This window comes from Myodes glareolus, chromosome 8 (genome assembly GCF_982192425.1).
Source record: "Myodes glareolus chromosome 8, mMyoGla1.1, whole genome shotgun sequence".
Lineage (NCBI taxonomy): Eukaryota > Metazoa > Chordata > Mammalia > Rodentia > Cricetidae > Myodes > Myodes glareolus.
In genome coordinates, this window is record NC_142033.1 from 86,043,906 (window position 1) to 86,064,392 (window position 20,487).

General features: G+C 44.7%; 1 protein-coding gene across 2 annotated transcripts in view; it reads left to right on the forward strand.

The window, feature by feature from the left end:
* Window positions 1-3,709: 3,709 nt before the first annotated feature.
* The window catches only part of Egfr (epidermal growth factor receptor), a 169,503-nt gene continuing 152,725 nt past the window's right edge, over window positions 3,710-20,487 (forward strand). For both annotated transcript variants that reach the window (XM_048435465.3, XM_048435466.3), the window contains exon 1: window positions 3,710-4,068. In XM_048435465.3, the coding sequence (XP_048291422.1) occupies window positions 3,981-4,068 (88 nt within the window). In that variant the 5' untranslated portion in view covers window positions 3,710-3,980. The remainder of the gene's footprint in view (window positions 4,069-20,487) is intronic.

Sequence of the window (20,487 nt, forward strand, 5' to 3'; positions counted from 1 at the left end):
CTAATAAAAAGAATTCCCCAAACAAGCAGAACAAAAATATTGGGAAGCCTCATAGCTTCACCTTGTTGCCTGTCTTCACCTACCCTGTCTTTCCTCTGATGGAATATGTGAATTAGGGGAATTCAATTCCGTGTTACTCTAAGGAAGATTAAACTCCTATTCAACACACACACATTCAAGAGCTTCTGCTTGAGCCACTCATCGAAACAAACAAACAAAAAACAAAAACAAAAACCTGCTTGTCTAGTGTAGCTGGCCGAGAATGAACAGCCTGTAATGTAAAGATGGGCACCCTGAAGAGGTCTGTTGTGGAAACTGATCCTAGCATATGCTTGCTATGGCATGTCTAGACTCTATTCAGAATTTTTTTTTCTTGGCCAAACAGAAATTTTGCATTTGTTCTAAAAACCTTGTGGAGATATGATGAAATAGAATCTGGGGTCCTGACGCCAGTATTCAGTTCAGGTTTAGAGGAAGTGATAAAGAACATACTTAGATAACAGTCTACACATAATAGCAATTGCTCTTCGGGACTTGGAGAGTTCTTTATCTTCTCTGAGCCACAGTGTCATCTTGACATCACAGGAGGAAAACAAAATTGTAAGCTAGCATAAGGGTCATCAGATATGCTGACATTTCACTCGAGTTCAGCGGAGTCTGAACTGCTGTTGCCATTTTTGGATGATGTGGCAACAGAGAGTACGTCACCTGGGTAATGGCTTGGATTACTCTCAGAGACTTTGGGTAAAGCTCTGGCTGTGCAAGGCTCCTCTGTTCTTTCCAGATGGCATTTCTGCCAGTCTGCCCAGACCACCTTTAGTTAACATAAGCATCAATAATTCCAGGACTTGCCAACCAATAAAAAGGCATCATAATGTTACTCTTCATAATTACAGCTCAGATGTTTCCAGGGTGCGTGTATGTGTCCTGAGGGGGAGCTCTGGAAGAGTCCACCCTGTATGTAAGTGTCCTAAAGGGAAACTCGATAATAGAAGCTGTCCTAGTTTTGTGATCTGTAACTTTAAAGGGCCACTGCCCCCTTCTTGATGGTCTCAAGGAAGCTTTTGTTCCTAGGGGCTGGATGGTAATCAGGTCACACTCCGGACGTTCTAACCAGCAGCTTGAAGAAGGTCGCTGCTCCATGGAGCTAACATGGAGAGAATCCGGAAGTCTCTGGAGGCAATCCTCCTTTAAAGATGCATGGGAGAAATTTCTACAATTTCTTAAAAATCTGTTTCAGCTACTGTTTCTGTCTTATTACCTGCACATTATGACTTGTGCAACTAATTGTATTCCTTGATAGATTCAAGGAATCTTTCACATTTCAATATGATTTCAAAGCCAGGTTGGTGGCAATCTATAAGTGAAGAAATAGATTTTTTAAAAAAACATCTGTCTGTAAATTTTTTTTTAAATTCACTTCTGTTTTTATCCTGTGCTCCACTGTTTCTTGTTTGCTTTCCTCTCATTTCCCCCATAGAATTGCATTGCTTTACAAGCTGACCCAAGTTATTGGAACATGCAGCAGAAAACAAACACATGAGTGCCCCCCCCCAACCACAGTGTGTGTGTCACTGGGAGAAAGGGATAAAATGTTTGGCAAGAGTAAAACGCTTCTGAATTGCGGTGACCAAAATTTAATCCAAAAACTCAAAACGCACAGTGACTGCAAGGTGTTTCTGGCAGTGTTCCCCCAGGGTGCACCAGGACACTTCACTGCAGTCCTGCTCCTCTATACACCCCATGCTCTCCTCGCTCTGGGCATGCTGTTACAGCATGGGGCACCAAGAAGCGCTGCCTTGAAACTCAGCTCAGATGCAAAGCTATTGTGGAGTATGGGTGGCAGCAGTGTTACTTTACAGCCGTCTCCTCTTGTAGATGAATAATATTATAATACAGAAAACAAAAACTTTTAACATTCTCCCACCATCATCCCTTAGCCTAAGAGCTTCAAATAGGAGTATTTGGGTTGTACTGTATTTAAATGTTTGATTTTTAAAACCAATGTCTGGAGTTTCATTTAAAAGATATTAACTGAATTTTAGCTTGGGATTTGGATGGAATTTCCAAAATGGACCTAAATATCCTTTTCCATTTTATGTACTGAGGACGTTAACCAAAATACTAAATTAACTCTGAGCATTGTTGCAGATGCTCCATGTCCTGCAGTATCAAGTATTCACTCAAGATCTAATTTTTGTGTGATAATAAACAAATCCTTCTCATTTGCATGCAAATTTGTCTTAACTTTTAATAAGTGCTAAAGTTATATGTACGTCAAAGAATTATCTTAACGTTACATTACGATTTACTATTAGTAGATGTTTAGTTTGTATGCCTAGTTTCTGTAAATCCCTACCCAAGGTCACATTAAAAACTATATAAAAAAAAAAAGGTTGTCGGTGGGAAAAGTTTAAGAAGCCCTGCTCTACTTCACAATGAGGGTTTCAGGGTCTGAAGAGGGGCCTTGCCCAGGCTGGGTGAAATGCACCCATTCAGGATGCCAGCTGCAAAGCTTGCTTTTTTTGCTGGGTGGGAAAGAAGGTTGGGAGCGAGCGCATCCATTCTAGCTACACACACACACACACACACACACAAAGGTGGCCTGAACTCCACTGGTTAGCAGTGACTGCTTTTAATAGGAGACCTAAAAGAGCTTAAATTAGGGGACCAAGGGATTTTGCGAAGAACAGAGGAGTTCTGGCTGCTGAATGGGAGAAGGGGACATTTCTCCGATAGTGAAGAAGCAATGACAGTAGTGGGTCTTTGCTGAAGGCATTTAGTTGACATTCTTGCAGTTCAGGGAAGCATCATTTCAACTAGTCAAATTCTAGGAGAACATATACCTGGCAATCAGCCTGCTGGTATAGGGCATGGCTAGCTCGAGCCCCTGCTAATTGCTCTAAAGATATATCAACTGCTGTTGGTGTCAAGTCGTCGCTTTTGCGAGGAATTCGCCTCCTGTGTACACTGCTTTGCTTTCCAAGGACGCCTGACTGATTCCTGGTGTCGAAAACGCCATGTTTTCGTTCCTCAACACGCGAGCATTCACTCAGCCAACATTTGCCCTCCTCTGAGCTGGGAGTTGGCTGCCCTCCTTTCAGAGGATGTGGAGGGTTCTTGACGGGATCTGAAGGACACTTCTGAGTGCCACTTCAGACATCTGGAAGCCCGGTCTCTGCCTGCGCGTTTGGTTGGGAACTCTGCTGCCAAGCCAGCCTGACCCTGCTAAGATCCCGCTGTCCGGGAGGACTTATGGAGAATTGAGGGGGTAGCGTCTCCATCTGTGTCAGTTTCCAACCTGTGCTCCAGGGTTCAGTCAGTTTGTACCCGAGGTGGTTCGGTGTTGCTCAGTAAATTGGAAGAAAGAAAGGAAGGAAGGAAAAAGGTGGGACAGACAGGGGGAGGGAGGGGAGCCTAACACAGTTTTTGGCTGAACTGCCTAGATTCTGGACCGCAGCGGGAAGGAGTCCCCACATAAAAATTAACCCCAAAGGCCCCCCGGCTGCCCTGCTGCCCGCAGAGCCTGGACTCGTCCCAGAGCCTGGTCGGGTGGCGGCCAAGGCTATCCACCACCACCTTCCGGTCACTGCCTGCTTTCGATCCTCGGCGAGTGCTTCCTCTCTCCTGCCATTCTCCTCCTCCTCGCTCCTCCCGATTCCCTCCTCCTCTCACTAGTCCCTCCTCCTCCAGCCCAGCCTCCCCTCGTCCCGAACCGCGCGAGCTAGACGTCTGGGCAGCCCGAACGCAGAGCGCAGCAGCCTTCCTCCGCTTCCTTCACAGTGCGCTAGCCCGGAGCGGGCCAGGGCGCCTGGAGTGGGTCCCGGAGGCCACCGCCTCCCAGACCGACGACAGTTCACCTGGACGGGCGCCTGGGTTCCAGGTCGCGTCGCTGCCGACGCAGTCGCCTCGCAGCCCGTGGGACTCCGTCTGTCTCGGATTAATCCCGGAGAGCCGAAGGCAGCCTCTCCTGGGCAGAGATGCGACCCTCGGGGACCACGGAAACCGCGCTGCTGTTGCTACTGGTCGCGCTCTGCGCCGCAGGTGGGGCCCTGGAGGAAAAGAAAGGTAAGGGCGTGTCCGCTGGCCCGCGCCCCCAGCGGGGAGCGTTCGCCTAGCCCCGGTTGTCGGTGTCGGACTCTGTGTCCCCTGCCGCTTGTCCCTCCTCTCCTGTCTAGCACCGGATCGACTGGGACCGTGGGAGGGACTGGACGTTTCGCGTCTGGAATGGGCGAGACTGGGGCGGCCGAAGGAAGGGAGAACAGGGCTGGGGGCAGAAGGGGTGCCAGCACAGCGTGGGAACCGCGGCTGTGCGCTCCGGGGTTCCCGACCGCTCCCAACTTAGTTGCTTCACTTTTCTGCGCTCAGTAGGCGTCCGGGAGCGGAAACGTGGTGCGGAGCTAGGATTGGCATCGGCGCACACGTGCGCCCAAGACTGTCAGAGCGAGCTAGAGAGACCCCGGGTCCGTTCGCGGGGCGGGCAGGTCCCACCCGCACAGTCCTGGAGTTTAAGGACTGAAGAAAGAACCAGTGCGCCCCTGGGCAAGGTTGGGAACTCTGAGACAGGCAGGTCCCTGAGAGCACCCTCCTGCACCTCTCTCCTCCGTTGTTCAGGATCTCTCAGGACCTGGCGGATTGAGTCGCTAAAGGTCTCACAGAGTCCCGCCTGTGCTTTCGCGGGTGTGAAGCTGCAGCAATGATCTGGAAGGGTGGGCGACGTTCTGTCATTAATCACCTGGGACCCCTAGGAAAGGATGGTGTGTTGGTGACGATTCGCTTCTTCGCTAGCAGAAAAGAGGGCACGGGGGGGGGGGGGGGGAGTGGGGTGGGTCGGACCGGCCTCTTGACCACAGAGTACAGTACATCAAGGACCTGCCAGGCTAGGTTCACTAGTTGGGGACCAAGGCTCCCTGCCAGACTGGAGCTAGTCTCACTGGGTGACTGCTACCCTGGGATCCCCAAAGCTTGCCTTTTCCCAGCAGCAAGGTCTTTGGTAGCATCTCTTGGCTTCCCAACCCTATGGCTGAGGGCCTTGTGACAGCTGGGTCCCTGTGAGTACTTCACCCTTGATGTTTCAAAATGAGGCCCATAGCAAACTTTCTCCTTGTTATCTGAGACTTTCCCTCTTGGGAATTTTCTTTTAAATTTTTTTTCTTTTCGCCCTTATGAAGTGATTGATATTGGGCCAACCAAAATATAACCCATAATTAAAAAGAAACGGATTGATGTCCTCGTCACATGTGCCAACTGTCCAGACGGAGCATGAACAAGTCTGGCTTCATGACTACCCGACCATAAACCCACTTGACACGAAAAACATGCCTCGGAAGGTTTAATTGCACAATTTCAAAATCCAGCCGCTCGGGTTCCAAGAGTCAGGTCTGCACTTGCTGTTGATGTCATTGGCATCTGAGCTGGAGTTGGAGGTTGGTGCTGAGCGCGCTTTCGTTGGAGGGGGTGTAAGACTCAGTTTCCCAAACTTCACTACACGATGAAATCATTTGGCATTAAAAACCAACAAGCAAAACAAACTACACCCCCTCTTCCAGTGTGCAGCTCCCACTCGGTATGCTCAGATTGCACTGGCCTGTCGTGAGAATTAGTTTTAAAAACTTTTTGGATTGTTTGGTTTGAGACTCACTACCATAAAGGGAAGATTGGTAACATCTCCAGGAAGCCTACACGCCAATCCTCAGCGCTGTTTCGGGCTATCAGGAGTCTGGACAATCTTGCAGTGCAGGAAAACATAGGGGTCATGTCAGTAATTCAGGGTTAGCTTTTTTCACGGATGAATCAGCATAAAGCTTTTCTCCCACCTTCCTTAGCAGAAAGTCTCCCCTCTCCCTGGCTGTAATAGCCAGTAACTTCGCACAGCTAACTCTAGGGGCCTCTCAGTTAGGTGGCATCTGTCCCTGACCACAGGAGGGACTCCGTCTTCTAGTTTTCAATTGCCCTCTTAGAGCCTGGCCCCACCCCCTATCCCCCCTCTCCCCCATACTCCCACCCCCACCCCTGCCGCTGTCACCTTCTCACTTCAGCACTGCACCCAGCTCTTTCACTGTCCTGTTTTGAACACTCTTAGCAGCTACAGATTTCGTTGTAGATAAAACAGAAATACCACTTTACTCTCCTGTTTGTACGGCACTCATTTAAAAATCAAATGCTTCTGGGTATAGTAGTAAACGTAACAAGCAAATGATCATCTGTTAAAGTAGCATAAAAAGGCTTAAGTTCTAAAGGGCAGGATACTTAAAACTTGAGACGATCCTTCCACAACGTGCTGATAGAGGATTTGTTTGCCCCATTTGTCGGTTCTGCTCTGGACTGGCTCCCTTAAGTGAAATTGGGCCTTATCCTTCCTTCCAATCTATGGTACCATCATTATTTGTACTCACAGCAGAAGGCTTTTGGATCCTGCTCTAAGTGTGTCGTCAATCCTCACATCACACATAACGACTGGCAACTCTCATCATCTGTTTGGGAGAACCTATGCACCATGCAGGGAAGCCTAGTGATTTCCCTTCAACAGCTAGGAAGAAGCAATGCCAAGATTCAAGTTCCTCCTACCTCCAAACTCCACCCCCTCATTGAAGGAAGTCCAGACTAGGTTAGGTGTGTAAATGACTCAGGTTTGATGCTAGAAGAAGAGGGACCAGGAAACAGGCAGGTGAGGATGAGTTCCTGTCTGAAGTTTGCTTGTTCAGTGGCCTTCTCTCCTGTTCTGGGATGCTGTGGTCTCCTGGGATACCTTGGATGGGGGCAATGCAGTCACTACATCTGGGCAGGATTGGTTTGGCTATTCTGACAAGCTCCTCCCGTACTGTGGCAGGGTTTTCTGGATGGGTTCCTGAGTGCAGAGCAAATGAGGAGATGCTCAACCAGAGACCCTTGTAGACATCAGCCTGTCCCGGTGTTGTCTGTGAAGACACTGGCATCCGAAAGGCAGGGTGGCAGGGTGGTATTAAAGAGAAACAGACGTGGCAATCAAATGACTTCTTAAGGGAAGGCCACCAGCAGGCACCAGCCTTCTTTCTCTCTCAGAGAACCGTGTCTTCAGAAGCCCAGGCCTGGCTTGGTAGCCAGGAAGCCTATGTTTTCATTATAGGTCTGCGTTAGGTGGGAAGTCCCATTGAAACTCCAGGCTTCTGGGATCTCCTTTATAGATTCTGCGAATGTTGATTGCCTGCATTAGATGTGCCAGGCATTATGAGTTTAAAGGGGGATCTTAATGATTTCTGTTATTGCTTCTAAAGATGTGTGGTTCTTGACACCACTAATTAGACAGTGCTGACCGGCCTTTCCATGTGTACAGGAGTCCTGTACTCTGAGTGTCTGCTGTGTTCACAGTCACAGTGCTGCGGCATGACATTCTCTGACATCAGGTGACACTGCCAACAACCTGAGCAGCTGCGTCTGGCTTTGCGTGCTTACCCTCATAATCCATTACAAAGTATTGGGCTTGGTATCTTAATCTCTAAAGGTTCTGTCACATACCTAGCCTTCTTTACTGGTCGTCTGTGAAATGCATATACCAAGAAGGCCTGTAACTCCTAGCAATCCCATCAACTTGCTTTGGAAGCCATGTGGGGACTGTCGTGGGGTGGGAGGCCCATAATCCAAGCATACACTTTGGGTGAGTTCTTACAGGGCAGACCTAGACTCCAAGTACCTTTGCTAACTGTAATCAGCTTTTCATTGACAAGAGGCCTGACTCACAGTTTGCAACCATTATAATGTCTTGTTTGTCTTCCTGTAATTTCACTGCTACTGAAGAGTCAGCACACTTGAGGTGCTTCATACAATATTGCGAGTTCATCCCTAGTGTTTGCCTTTTTAAGCATAAAAACACACATTGATACCTATAACTATTTCTTTGCCCTTTTCTTTGTATTTGATCCATGACACTCAATTTGTGCTGTGCTGTTTATATTTTGAGGGACGAGGAGGAGCTGGACTTGATATGTCCTCTTAAGTGTCTAAAAGAAAATTAGTAGAAGAGAGTATGAAAGAGAGTGAGTAATGTGTGACAGAGTCTTAGAAGAAAGGGGAGATCTACACAGAGTAAAGGATGCTTTTTCAAGACGGATTTTGGCTCTTAATTCTAGGAGGAGGAGGCCAACAAAATCCCCAAACGGAAGAGATCATGTGGGAGAGGTATTACAGAAGTAACACTAAGCATCAAGTTCTAGAGAGCACCATAGGTCAAGGCAACAGGAAGAGAAGGGGTGTTCAGGGAGAACTCCATTAACCCAAGCACAAGTCTGGGCCTTCTTCAAGCCAAAAAGGACTTGCTGCCAAATCCTAAGGAAGCAGGAAGCGGTTGGTGTTTAATGTCTCCAAAGAATGTGATGCTTTCATTGTTGGGTATCAGTGGAAATAGGGAGATGGGTGACTGACAGATGAGATGAAGCAAGATTAAGGAGGATGGTGGACAAGAGACTGGGAGGCTGATCTAGAGGCAGATCTGGCAGAGAACTGTAAAGAGCAGATAGGGGAAGCAAAATGCCATCTCAAGGCACAAACTTCCACCCTGGAAGTCTTGGTAGATAATGAATAGAGGCTGGGAAATTGGGAAATCACCGAGAACAGGAGTTGAGTATGAGTTGAGTGTTTAGATGTATTGAGTGTGAAGCATGGAGATGGGAGCATCTAGGAGGCAGTGGATTCTATGAACCAGGAACGCGGTAAAGCAACAGGGCCTACATTGCTTTGTTAGATATTTCCATTTCAATTAATGACATTGGTCATAGAAGCTCTAGCTCCATGACAACTCCTTTCAGATGATCGCTCACACCAGTGTTAAACCTGCCAGGGCTGTAGATTTCCCCGTTCTTTCTGTATTAACATAGTAGGCTTATTTGTAGTTATCAACCTTAGAAGCACTTCAGTAACTGATAAGTAATAGGCATGTGGGTATATTGGAACCATAATGTGTATACATTACAAAACACCCTTCAGTGCAGATCCTCACTCCTTAAGACAGCACCAAATCACTATTTTACACAATAGTAACAAAATAAAAACACCTTCTAATGCAGGGCTATGTTAGAAAACGGTTTTAAACCCAGTGCTAGGGAAGCAGAGACAGGCAGGTCTCTGTGAGTTCGAGGCCACAGTGATCTACAAAGTGAGTTCTAGGTCAGCCAGAGATGTTATATAGAGAAACCCTGTCTCAAAGACAAACAACTAAACAGCCTTGTAAGAGGTTCACAAGCATGGTAAGGTGTAGCCCACAAGCACATCTAGTGCTATTTTATCCACCAGAGGAATGAGGGAATGGTGCGTGCTTTCAGAGGACTTATACCTTGGCTGAGTTGGGGGTGGTATGTGTGCGCAGTGCCCTGCAGGGCAGTGTTTAACCACAGATGTGATTTGAGATTTCCATTAGAGCATACAAAAGGGATGGCCCAATTCTGCCCACACGACAGGTAGGAGCAGTTTCTCAAAAAGAGATAGTTTGACTGAGTCTCCGCAAGATGTCTGCTGATTTCAAACAGAAGAGGAAGCATGTAGACTCTCTTGTAGCACCCAGCACCTCCCAGTAGCCCACCTTCCCTGGCCTTCGGCAACCCTGAAATCTGTTATGGTGAATGTTAATGATTTAGACTTTGCTAAAGCACTTTAAAGAATGCTACTTTGTCAAAAGTAAAGTGCCCAAGTGAGAAGTGACTCAATTTACATTTTAAAATTACTGCTATTATTTTTTAAAATGCAGCAAAAACATATAAAGAATTGACTAAAATTTCTAGGCTGCAGTTGGAAACTTTTAAAGTGTTCCATGCAAGAGCACTTTCCCCCTACACCTAGCTAGGAATCAAAAAAGTAATGACATGACATGCTTTATGAATCAGGAATTAGAGGGGAAATCTCCTTAATGAGAGGTACAGTGAGTCCACATTGAATCACTATGTGCCCCCAAATAAGCTACTGCTATTTTGGAGCATGCATTTGGAGGATGCACTTGGAGCATGCATTTGGAGCATGCACTTGGAGCATGCATTTGGAGCATGCATTTGTTGTACACCTTCACCTGTTTATTCGCACAGATCATTTAGAAACAAATAGGTAAATTCATAAGAAATAAGGAAAAGTGTGACTTCTGGCCTTCCTTCTGGGTCACCTGTCCCCATGTGTGAGAGGCGCTGTAGCTGTCACCTGTTCCTGTGTGTGAGAGGAACTGTAGTTCTCACCTTTCCCAGGGTGTGAGAGGGAAGGTAACTAAGGAACTCTGTCTACTTTTCAGGTGGTGAAGAGAATTTGTAAAGAATTTTACTTTGGAGGTAGAAATGCAATTCCAGACCATTTTCCTGCTAAACTGAGTGTACATGGGTTGAGTGGGTGATGTCATAACTGTTTGAGCAGCTGGGTTGCCTCGTGTACTCTTGTTAACACAGTTTCAAATATTCGCCTCTTGTATTCCACTTTGGGATAACATTGATACATTGTGTATGATCTTGATGAATGACAAAATGCAATTTGTATGTGACAAACTGGATGTTGTGGTTTATTTGCCTATAGTTATAAAATTTTCAATATTTTAGTGTCTTGAGTATTAGAAATATATGTATATACATATATGCATGCAATAAAAATATAAGCTTTGATTTTGAAAAAGAGAGGGAAAGGGAAAGTGGGAGAGTTTGGAGGAGGAGGGAAGAGAAAAAGTTTGCAATTATATTATAATCTCAAAATTAGAAAAACTGAAAAAAATTATTGAATTTGTGTAAGTACTCAAGGGCAGGTTCCCTGAGAATTTCATGTCACTTTGAAGGAGTTCAGAAGTTTTTCAACTAGAATATTTCAGTTGTCAAAACCTGCTTTGTTTTTTATTTAAAGGAAAATACTGAATGCCTACAAGCCGTGGAGAGATTTAATTTAACCACACGTAACTTTCTAGACTTATACACACACTGCCTGGTTTATTCTCATACCCTATTTGCCACTGTGTGTGCTTAAATTTGTGCTGAGCACAGTCATTTAGAGGAACCATTTTAATATTTGTCTTTTACTAACTCATAAATTCTAATGACTCAACATTAGAAAGATAAGCAATAATGTTTTAAATAGTATCCTTTTGTATGCATGTAGCATGTGTGTATGTGTATAGAAATATAAGTGTATACATTTGTATATGTGTGCATGCATGTGCACATACAGGGAGTCTAGGAGTCATCCTTGCTATTACTCCTCAGGAACCACCTAGCATCCACTATTGGCCTGGCGCTAGCAAACTAGGTTAGGCTGGCTAACCAGCAAGCTATGGGAATTCCTTTCTTTCCTCCTCTCTAGTGCTGGGATTACAGACATACATCACTACAGCCATGCATTTTTCTGTAAGATCCAGGGATCAAACCCAGGGGCATATGCTTATATAACCATTTCCCCATCCCCTATCATCCATTTTCTCTCTTCTTCCCACCGTGTGTGTGTGTGTGTGTGTGTGTGTGTGTGTGTGTGTGTGTGTGTGTGGTATGTGCCATGTACGGAGTGTGCTATATGTGTATGTTGCATGCACTTAACTATGCAGGTAGGTGCTCATGCCCATGTGTATGCAAAGACCAGAGGGGAACTTTCCTTGAGACAGGGCGTCTCACCAGATCCTCACCATTTTGGTGAGGCTGGATAATGAGCAGGCTCCTGGGGTAGACCACCCTCAACCCTCTAGTCCTGGGCTTACAATTATGTCTAACCATGCTTTTTTGTGTGGAGGATGGCAACTCAAACTCAGACCCTCTTGCGTGCACAGGAACGACTCTGACCTAGTAAGCCATAGTCTTTAGGCCCCTCTCATTTTTATATAGAAAATAATTCCACAGAGAGTCTAATATCATCAACTTTTGATTAAGTTCAACTGACTTGCAGAAAACAAATTGTCGTCACTGCAAAATAATTCACTTTTAACAGTGAAAAAAAACTTTAAAAGTTAAAACTTTAAAACTCTTAAGTTTTAGCCAAGTGGTGGGGGTGTACGCCTTTAATCCCAGCACTTGGGAGGCAGAGGCAGATAAATCTCTGTGAGTTCAAGGCCAGGTGGTCTACAGAGCAAGTGCCAGGACAGGCTCCAAAGCTACACAGAGAAACCCTGTCTCAAAAAATAAAAAAAAAAAAACAACAACAACAACAAAAAAAGAACAAAATCTTTTAAATTTTAAAGATGTTTTACTAATGTTAAGACTCTCTAAAAATATGATGCATTCATTCCACAGCTTTCTATTGGCTATGATTTATAATATAGTTAACAAAAAATCAGAAATCCTTCCATATAGTTGTTATTTTACTAAGCTCTGGGATTTCTTGACCATTTCTGATCTTCAATTAGCTGTATGTATGGAACATAGCTATGAAACTGCCTTCCCGCTCTCTTTCATTTTTACATCCCTCTTTTCCCTCTCCTCCGCCTTCCTTTCCTTTTCAGTTTCTCTCCCTCTCTCTAGGAAACGGCTCTGATTTAGGGACTGCACGGGAGGATTTTAGCAGATGACTGCTACCGAAGACGATGTCAAATGACTAAAACTGATCAGCAACATCTGAAAGTCACTTGTCAAGTTCATGCTTCATAAATATTTTTCATTTAACCGTGCATTGCACTTATATTTCATGGTTTGGAAAGTGATGCTTCTGAAAGGGAAAGAACCCTAGCTAGAAGTTCTGAGTTTCAGTTTCCACAAAGTAACTAAACTAGGAGTTCCTAGAGTTCCCTGTGACTGGAAACCCCCATGAAATGAAAAGTCAATCCACATGAATGCAAGAGACATGTTTAAATATGTCAAAAGTAAGCATACTGTCCTGTAATTTAGATACTAAATATTTACGCCATAGTAATCACAACACCTTGCACTTCCGTAGCACCTTAGAGGTTTGACTGAGCACACATCGCTCCCCGCCCCCTCCCAACAATCCCTCAAAATGGCCAACAGCACTGATCTGGAAGTGAAGAACTCACACTTCAGGCAGAGTCTTTTGTCAGCATCGTGGTGCTGGGTGCTTCTCATACTCAGTTGACCTGTCTCCTAAGATTCCTCCTTCCTCCTCCACCTTTGCGTCATCACCATGTTTGAGCTGTTGATAGATCCTATCACTTTTCGTTCTGCATGAGAAGTCAAAAAATCGGCACAAGGTGTTTTTCAAAATTGTGCTCCATTTCTACTAATGCGTCATGCCCACCTGCAATTTCTGCATGATTCTGTGCTTCTTCCTGCCCTGTTTTGCTGCCTTTCCCACTTTTCCTTTTGTTTTGAAGCATTTTCTTATCTTCATTGTTCTTTATAATGCCTTTCAACTGCTCGTTTCATAAGATATGGGGAAATACATTGACAAACTTCAAAAATATTTAATTTCCTTTTTATTTAAGTTGCACTATTCGTTGTGTGTGTATGCGTGTGTGCCTGTATGTGCATGGGTGCGTGTGGGTGTGCACGTGTGCATGTATGTGTGTGTGTGCATGTGTATGTGTGCACGTATGTGCATGTGTGTGCATGTGCGTGTGCGTGTGTGTGTGTGTGTGTGTGTGTGTGTGTGTGTGTGTTTGCCACAGCCTGAGTATGGAGGGCAGACAACAGCTTGGGGGAGTCAGTTCTCTCCCCTTCATCATTTGGATCCTGGGCACCAAGTTCAGGTTTTCAGGCTTAGTAGCAGTTACCCTCATCCTCTGAGCCGTCTTGCTGACCCAAGATGTACTTTAGAAATTAAAAACATGTTTTTTATTTTCCTTTTGGGCTGTAGCTGCTGTCAGTCTGACAGGCTTAAAAATACTTGCAAGAAAAATGAGGATCAAAGAACTGATTCAGCTGTTGGGATGGTCAGCAAAGCCTGTAGCAACATGTGGCCACTCAGCTGCTGGGTCTATATGGGTCATTGGGTCATTTCTATGGTTTAAAGAGAAGCACATACTTAAGTTCAGTAGATTTTGAAACAGCAGTTCTGAAATGAGACAGCAAATTGTACACACACACACACACACACACACACACACACACACACACACACCAGGGGTGGTTTGTTATCTACATAATACCCTTTATCCAAACTATTCTCTGTCTGGGGCAAGACTCATGAGCATCAACTTTTAAGGAGAAACTATTCCACCCAGCAAATTATCCACTGAGGAACTTTGTTGATTGAATGAAAGGAATGTGGAATGTGACCTGAGCAGATCACTCTCGGATGGCACGGTCCTGTTCCCCAAGGAAACTTCTAAGCACAGTGTTATTTTCCTTCCCCGAGAAGGAAGGAACATTTTGTCGCTCCTTATTTCTCACAGTGGAAAGTTTCTGGGCTCCAGCAGAAATCCCTGCAAAGCACGGTCAGGCTTCGTGACCGTCACGTGACATCGGGGAAAGTCCCAGATTTCAGTTGAGCAATGGGTCGTTGGTTATTGTCCTGTGTTGTCGGTTCAGAGAACGTCACTGGGAAGATAGGTTGATTTCTCAACCCAGAGATAACGAACATCTCGGAATCACAAATGCTCTCAATGGGCAGGCGGGTTAGTTTGTGGGTTGCAAGGCAACTGTAGTAATCGGACTTTGAAAGGGATGCAGAAGCTACCTGCAAAACCTCTTTTCTTGAGTCAACGAAAGTTTGCTCAGCCAAGGCAGAGCAGAAAGCTGAGCAATTTGGTGAAAAAGAGGGCATCAGTGATCAGGTAGACTTATTTGGGTTTTCACCTCAATTTTACCTTTTTGAACAAAAACCTAGTAATATGCCTGACTCAGGGGAGAGACAGTTGAATGAGAAAGGTTCCAAATGGGTAATTATCTGACCTCACTATTTGCCAGTGGCATAGGATTGTCCTTAAACTCTTGGCTTTCAAAAAAAAAGAGAGAGAGAGAGAGAGAGAACCCTGGTTTTGTTGGGCAATAGGTATGGCTATAGCCACTAAATATTCATAATGTTGCTCGGGTACAGAAATATAAGATAGATAGAATAGAAGGAGAGTAGTCATGATTCAAAGTCACATATTCAAGGTCTGCTGCATATTAAAGCAGCCACTGAAAGAGAGGGTGGAAGGGAAGGGGGGTTGCTAATTGTGTCGTCTTTCTCTGTTTTAGTTTTGTGTGTGCTATTTAAAACTCCTCTTTAGAGCAGAGAAAGTTTAGAATTCCTTGGACCTTCTTTTGAGAAGAGATTAGACATGTGTTTCTTCCATGGCTTACCCTCTCATCTCTCATGATGAGCCAAGAGGTAGGATGTACCAGTAGTTACGGGTGAGCTGCCGTGGCTGGGAGGTCAGCTATACAGAACGCACTGGCGGCCGAGCAGACCTTTCCTGGACAGTGACTTCTGAACAGAATCTAAGTGTGAGTTTTTATTCCAAGAGAATTTCCGAGGGCGCATAGCTTATGGACAGGAGTGCTGACCTCGTGGCATTCACCTGTCACACTCACAGGAAGTTCTGCTAAGCAAGAGAAGGCCCCCAGATCAGTTAAGAGTACCCTTAAACAGAGCAGATAGTAGCTAATTAATACCCAGACATTTGGATGAAAGACGTCAAACATGCCAGCTTAGTGGCGTCATCTTTAACAGATAGAGAGAACAATTAAATCATTAAGGCAGTGTCTGCCTGAGGAAGCGGCCTGGCATAGCCTGGTCCAGGTGCAATGGTCTCCAAGGAAGCAAGTGTGCCTGCACAGAACGAAGTCTCCTCCACCCTCTAAGTGTCCTGCACAGATTTCTGGTCCGTCTCGTATAATTAAGCAGAATCTGGACATGCTCTGAATTGCTTCTGTCTTGTGGGACAAAGAGGAACCATGACATAAACATACAACACACACTCCAATCCAGGATAAGTGGCCATTTGGGATCATGACTGATAAGGCTGGCTTTGCACCTCTGTCTGGACTCTGTCTATCTAATGTTCTATCATTATAATCACTATTATTGTTCTACAGCAAACACATCTGGTCATCTGTTGGTCCCAGATGCCCGCTGGCTTGCCCAGAACTGCTTTTCTTACAGAACTTGCGTCTGCTTCTGGATGTTCTAGTTGTGAAATAGAATGGGTTTCTTCGTTTACTGAAAATGGCAAGAACAGCCATGAGTTTCTTGATTTTGCATAAGTAAAGTATACTAGGGACAGTTACTCAACCAGGATGTCCTACATTTCTGGGATAAAGGGAACTCACCATGCCAGGGGTCAAAAGAGTTCAGAATCCCTAGACAGATGTTTGAAAACTCCCATTGACTCCAAATTTGTTGCAAAATGACCATATCTATAAATTATTCCGCAAAATAAAAACCATTGCAGTAGCCTAGCAAATGCATTTGATAAGCCATGCTAGGAGTGATCCTCACTAGCATTGGTGAATATCTTTTTTTTTAATTCTAGAAAAAGCAATGTTAACTTTCTGTGTCAAGCATCTATTGAATGTTAGGTTTTTCGTAAGCACAAATAGTGAATGTGCACATGGAACTAAACTATGGGTACCCCAAACAATGCTTGTGCCAAATATGCTGTCTATGATATAATTTTTGGGGGGATGTGGCCTCTTCATAATAATTTTGTTAACTTTCTCTTTCCAGATGTGCAGTAAAATGCCATACAGTAACAGGTGGGGGTGACCCTGGTAGCACTCTACTGAGTCTACATGTACAGGATGACATTGGCCCAGGTGGTAAACCTGTGTGGGCCCCCATGCATTCACCTTGCAAAATGTGGGAATTACAAGAGAATGGGCGAACTTTCCACATGTTCACTGCGTAACTGTAGGGAGTGCTGAACTCACTCCAGAGTCCTCAATGAGACTCGTTTGTGACCCCTGTTATAGACGAGATATCTTTGGTTGCACCATGTCACCTTCCCGACCCAAAGCCTCACGTCTGGGAAAGGTAGCTCTAGAAGGATCAGCAGCTCCATACTTCTTACCCAGATCACTGCCCTCTGCTGAGACCCAGACAGGAGACAGGTTCAACTCCATTCTGCCCTTCATGCTTTGGTGACTGAGCCTTGACCCCATTAAAAGACTCTCAGAACACATCCACCACCTCTTATCTTTCTTTTTGCTCTGGGTCTTGGTCTTCCTGGCAATGTTTTGTTTGCTAATTTCCTATATAGTACTGAACTAGTTTTTTAAACACCCTTCATTTCCTTCCCTGTACAGCCCGGATGGCCTATCCTGTGCTGTCTCCGGTGACGCTCCACCACGAGTGATAGAAAACACCGCTCACTTCTATTGCTCTTGACTAGAAATTGATTTCTATTGACTAGAAACGTGACAGCGTGGAAATCAAGTCCTTCACAACACTATATGGAAGCTTTGTAAGAAAGTGTATGGCCTGCGATATTTGAAGGCCATGGAGGTGTGAGGAGAGGGGTGGGGGTGGACATAGGGCAGCAGACGGGGGCGGAGCCAGGACTGAGAACGGGCGAACTGAACAAACCCCGTAGTCTTTGTATTGTTGCATGTGCTTGCGAAGTTGATGTGCTACTAAATCACAAGGGCCCATGAGCCATTATACTCACCCTGTACTTCTTGATTAGTTTCTGTCCTTCCTTCAAGTGCAAGGGTGTGAGGTGAGGGTCTTTGAAAGGATGGCGATGTCGTGTGTCCTGATTTCGGTGTTGTGTACACAGATATGTGTAGGTACTGAAACATTCCTAAAGCTACACGTTTTTCTCTGTGTTCTTTTCTACATGGAATTGCGCTATAAAGGTAAAAATAAAAAAATTTCAAGACTATGTACGGTGCCGCTTGGTGGACAAGGTAGCTAGAGGGTGGCCAGTGGAATGATTTAGCAGGGGAAGCTATTTACCTTGCTAGCCGAGAACCTGAGCTGAAGCCCTGGTGTCATGTAAAGGTGGAACAAGAGAACTGGTCTACGAAGTTGTCCTTAGACCTCCACACACTTGCCATGGAACACATGCCGTCCTCCATTCACAAAAAAGAAAGAAAGAAAGAAAGAAAGAAAGAAAGAAAGAAAGAAAGAAAGAAGGAAGGAAGGAAGGAAGGAAGGAAGGAAGGAAGGAAGGAAAGAAAAAAAGAAAGAAAGAAAGAAAGAAAGAAAGAAAGAAAGAAAGAAAGAAAGAAAGACAGACAGACTAATGGGCAAGTTACAACATCGTCTGAAAGCTCACAATCTCCCATAAAGTAGTGGGCATCAGAGTCAAAGCAAGCAACCTGTCTTTCTTTGGAGATAAAGAGTTACAAGAGCTCTTGAACTCAAAATGATACTCCTCTTACTGTTGCTGCAATTTACACTAGCCCATTTCAAATTAGATACAGAGAGAGTCTGAAAGAAGTTAGCAACAAAAGAACACCCTGGTTTAAATTGCATAAGGGGATATCTCATATTTTCACAGAGGCTTGGCAACTACTGAAAGGGCAGAGAAGCTGTCCCCTTGCAAGGACCCACAGGTCCCCTCCTTGCCTGTTCCCGTGTATCTTCAGCTTGCTTCTTCAGAGGAACCATAGTCAGACAGACACATGAGAATGAGCGAGAGCATCGGTTCTGTGGAGCAAGAAAGCTCCTAACTCAGAGAGCAAAGCTATAACATTCTGCCAATCCTCAGCCACCTTCCTGAGTTCCTGTGTCTGCCCAGCCTTCTGAGCCCTGATTCTTACACCTACCATACCCTGAAACCATTCATAGTGTTGCTCTCCTAGCAGAGAAAGTTTATTTTAATAACGTTTGGAAGAACCTTATACATACATTCCAATTTTCAGGACAGTGTACTCACTCAGCATACATTAAATTCTCTCTGCATACTGTTCCACTTTTAACTTTGGGTTACATCGGAAGTATCATCTCTGTCCCTATAGACCTTAAAATCCAGACATCACTCATTTCATTCCATTTCTAAGACTTGAGTCCCATGTGGTTTATGAATGCCCCAGCACCGAGGACAAGGGTACTAGTAAGAGGCCTTGAATTTGTTAAAAAGCATATAGAGCTATCACCCATACCTTTGCTTGGCAGAGCACCTTGTGATTCTCACACGGTCTGTGGCATACTTAGTCTTATTTGGATAATCATGAGAACACAGCCTTATTTTCCTTTGTGATTGCTTGATAAAGGCAATGCAATAAACAAGCTTCAAATTTCTATGTCCATATAGAACCACATCAGTGTCGAGAATCTGTGTGCTCTTGACAGTTTTTGTGGACATCAACATTGTTTACTGTAAGCTCAATAATTGCGGGGTGTATAATTAAAGCTGAGTGTCCCTTATCTGAATTGCTTAAAGCTAGAGTGTTTTGGATTTTGGAGTTTCAAGAGTGAAATATTTGCTTAGACATCACCAATTGAACAATCAGAATCCAAAAAAGTCTCAAGTCTAAAATGCTTTGAAATCTAACATTTTTTTTTTCAGCACCATGATGGATCTCAAAACTTTTCGGATCTTTCCAAGATGGAATGGATGTTAAGCGATCTCATTGTTACTGCCATTTGCATTTACAGTGGAGCTGTAGCCTAAGCTGTCTTTATTGTCAAAGCAGCTTGTCTTCTCAGATTTAGTTCACATGGGAAAAAGAGAAAAGAGGAAAACCTGTGTGTCCGTTCCTGGGAGCCGCGTCCAATGTGAATGCTGATTTGGAGGTGGATAATGGCACCCCGTGCTATGCAAATGAGACAAGGAGGCAACTTAGAGGAACATGGCACCTTCCATTTCTCCAAGTCTCTGCACCCTTGGGTCTTCCCAAATCCGGCTCATGGCTCAGTGCTTCCAGCTTCTTCTTAGGATCAATTCCTAGGTCTGGAAAGAATTTGAGACTAGGGTGAGAATATCTTGATTTTGAAAACAGGAGATTGTGCAAGAAGAGGTGGGAACGACAATCTGGAATGAAGCCCATTATCAAGGGTGGGAGGTCCCCATGGAAAGTCTCTAAGTCATTGACTGGGTCAGGAGGAGAGAAGACCCTCTGTACCCTCCTTGTTTGTTTGTAGCCCCGCACATAAACTGAGAGGCCTTCCTTTAAGCCATGCTCCCCACCGTTGATGTCTGTCATTCTACAAGACCATGGACTGGAGAGCATAAAACTATGAGCCAGTTTTCTCCTAGAAAACTAGCAGGGATAGTTCACTTTAATAAATTCTGGAAGAACTGAATACATTCATATATTTCATTTTTCAGGACAGTTTACTCAAGCAGCAGAAATTAAATTCTTTCTGCATACTGTTACACTTTTAACCCTGGGTCGCACTGGAAGTATACTCTCTATCCCTAAAGATGTCAAAATCCAGACTTCATCCATTACTTTCCACTTCTAAAAGTGAGACTTGAGTCCAGTGAGACTCAGTCTTTTCCTGTAGTCAGATGATCATCTTGGCTATTTGTTATAGTAGTAAAAGCTGACAAACACGTCCATAAACTATGATCCTGAACAGACGAGCAAATACGAAATTGTGTCTAAGCTATCGGGGAAAAAAAAAGCACAGAAAGAGAAATGGGGTTTTCTTGGAGTATTCTCTTGTTCCCACTTCTCTTTGTTGAACCAACTGATTTCGCCCCCCTCCACACACACACTATTCTCTTCACTTCTCTCTGATGGT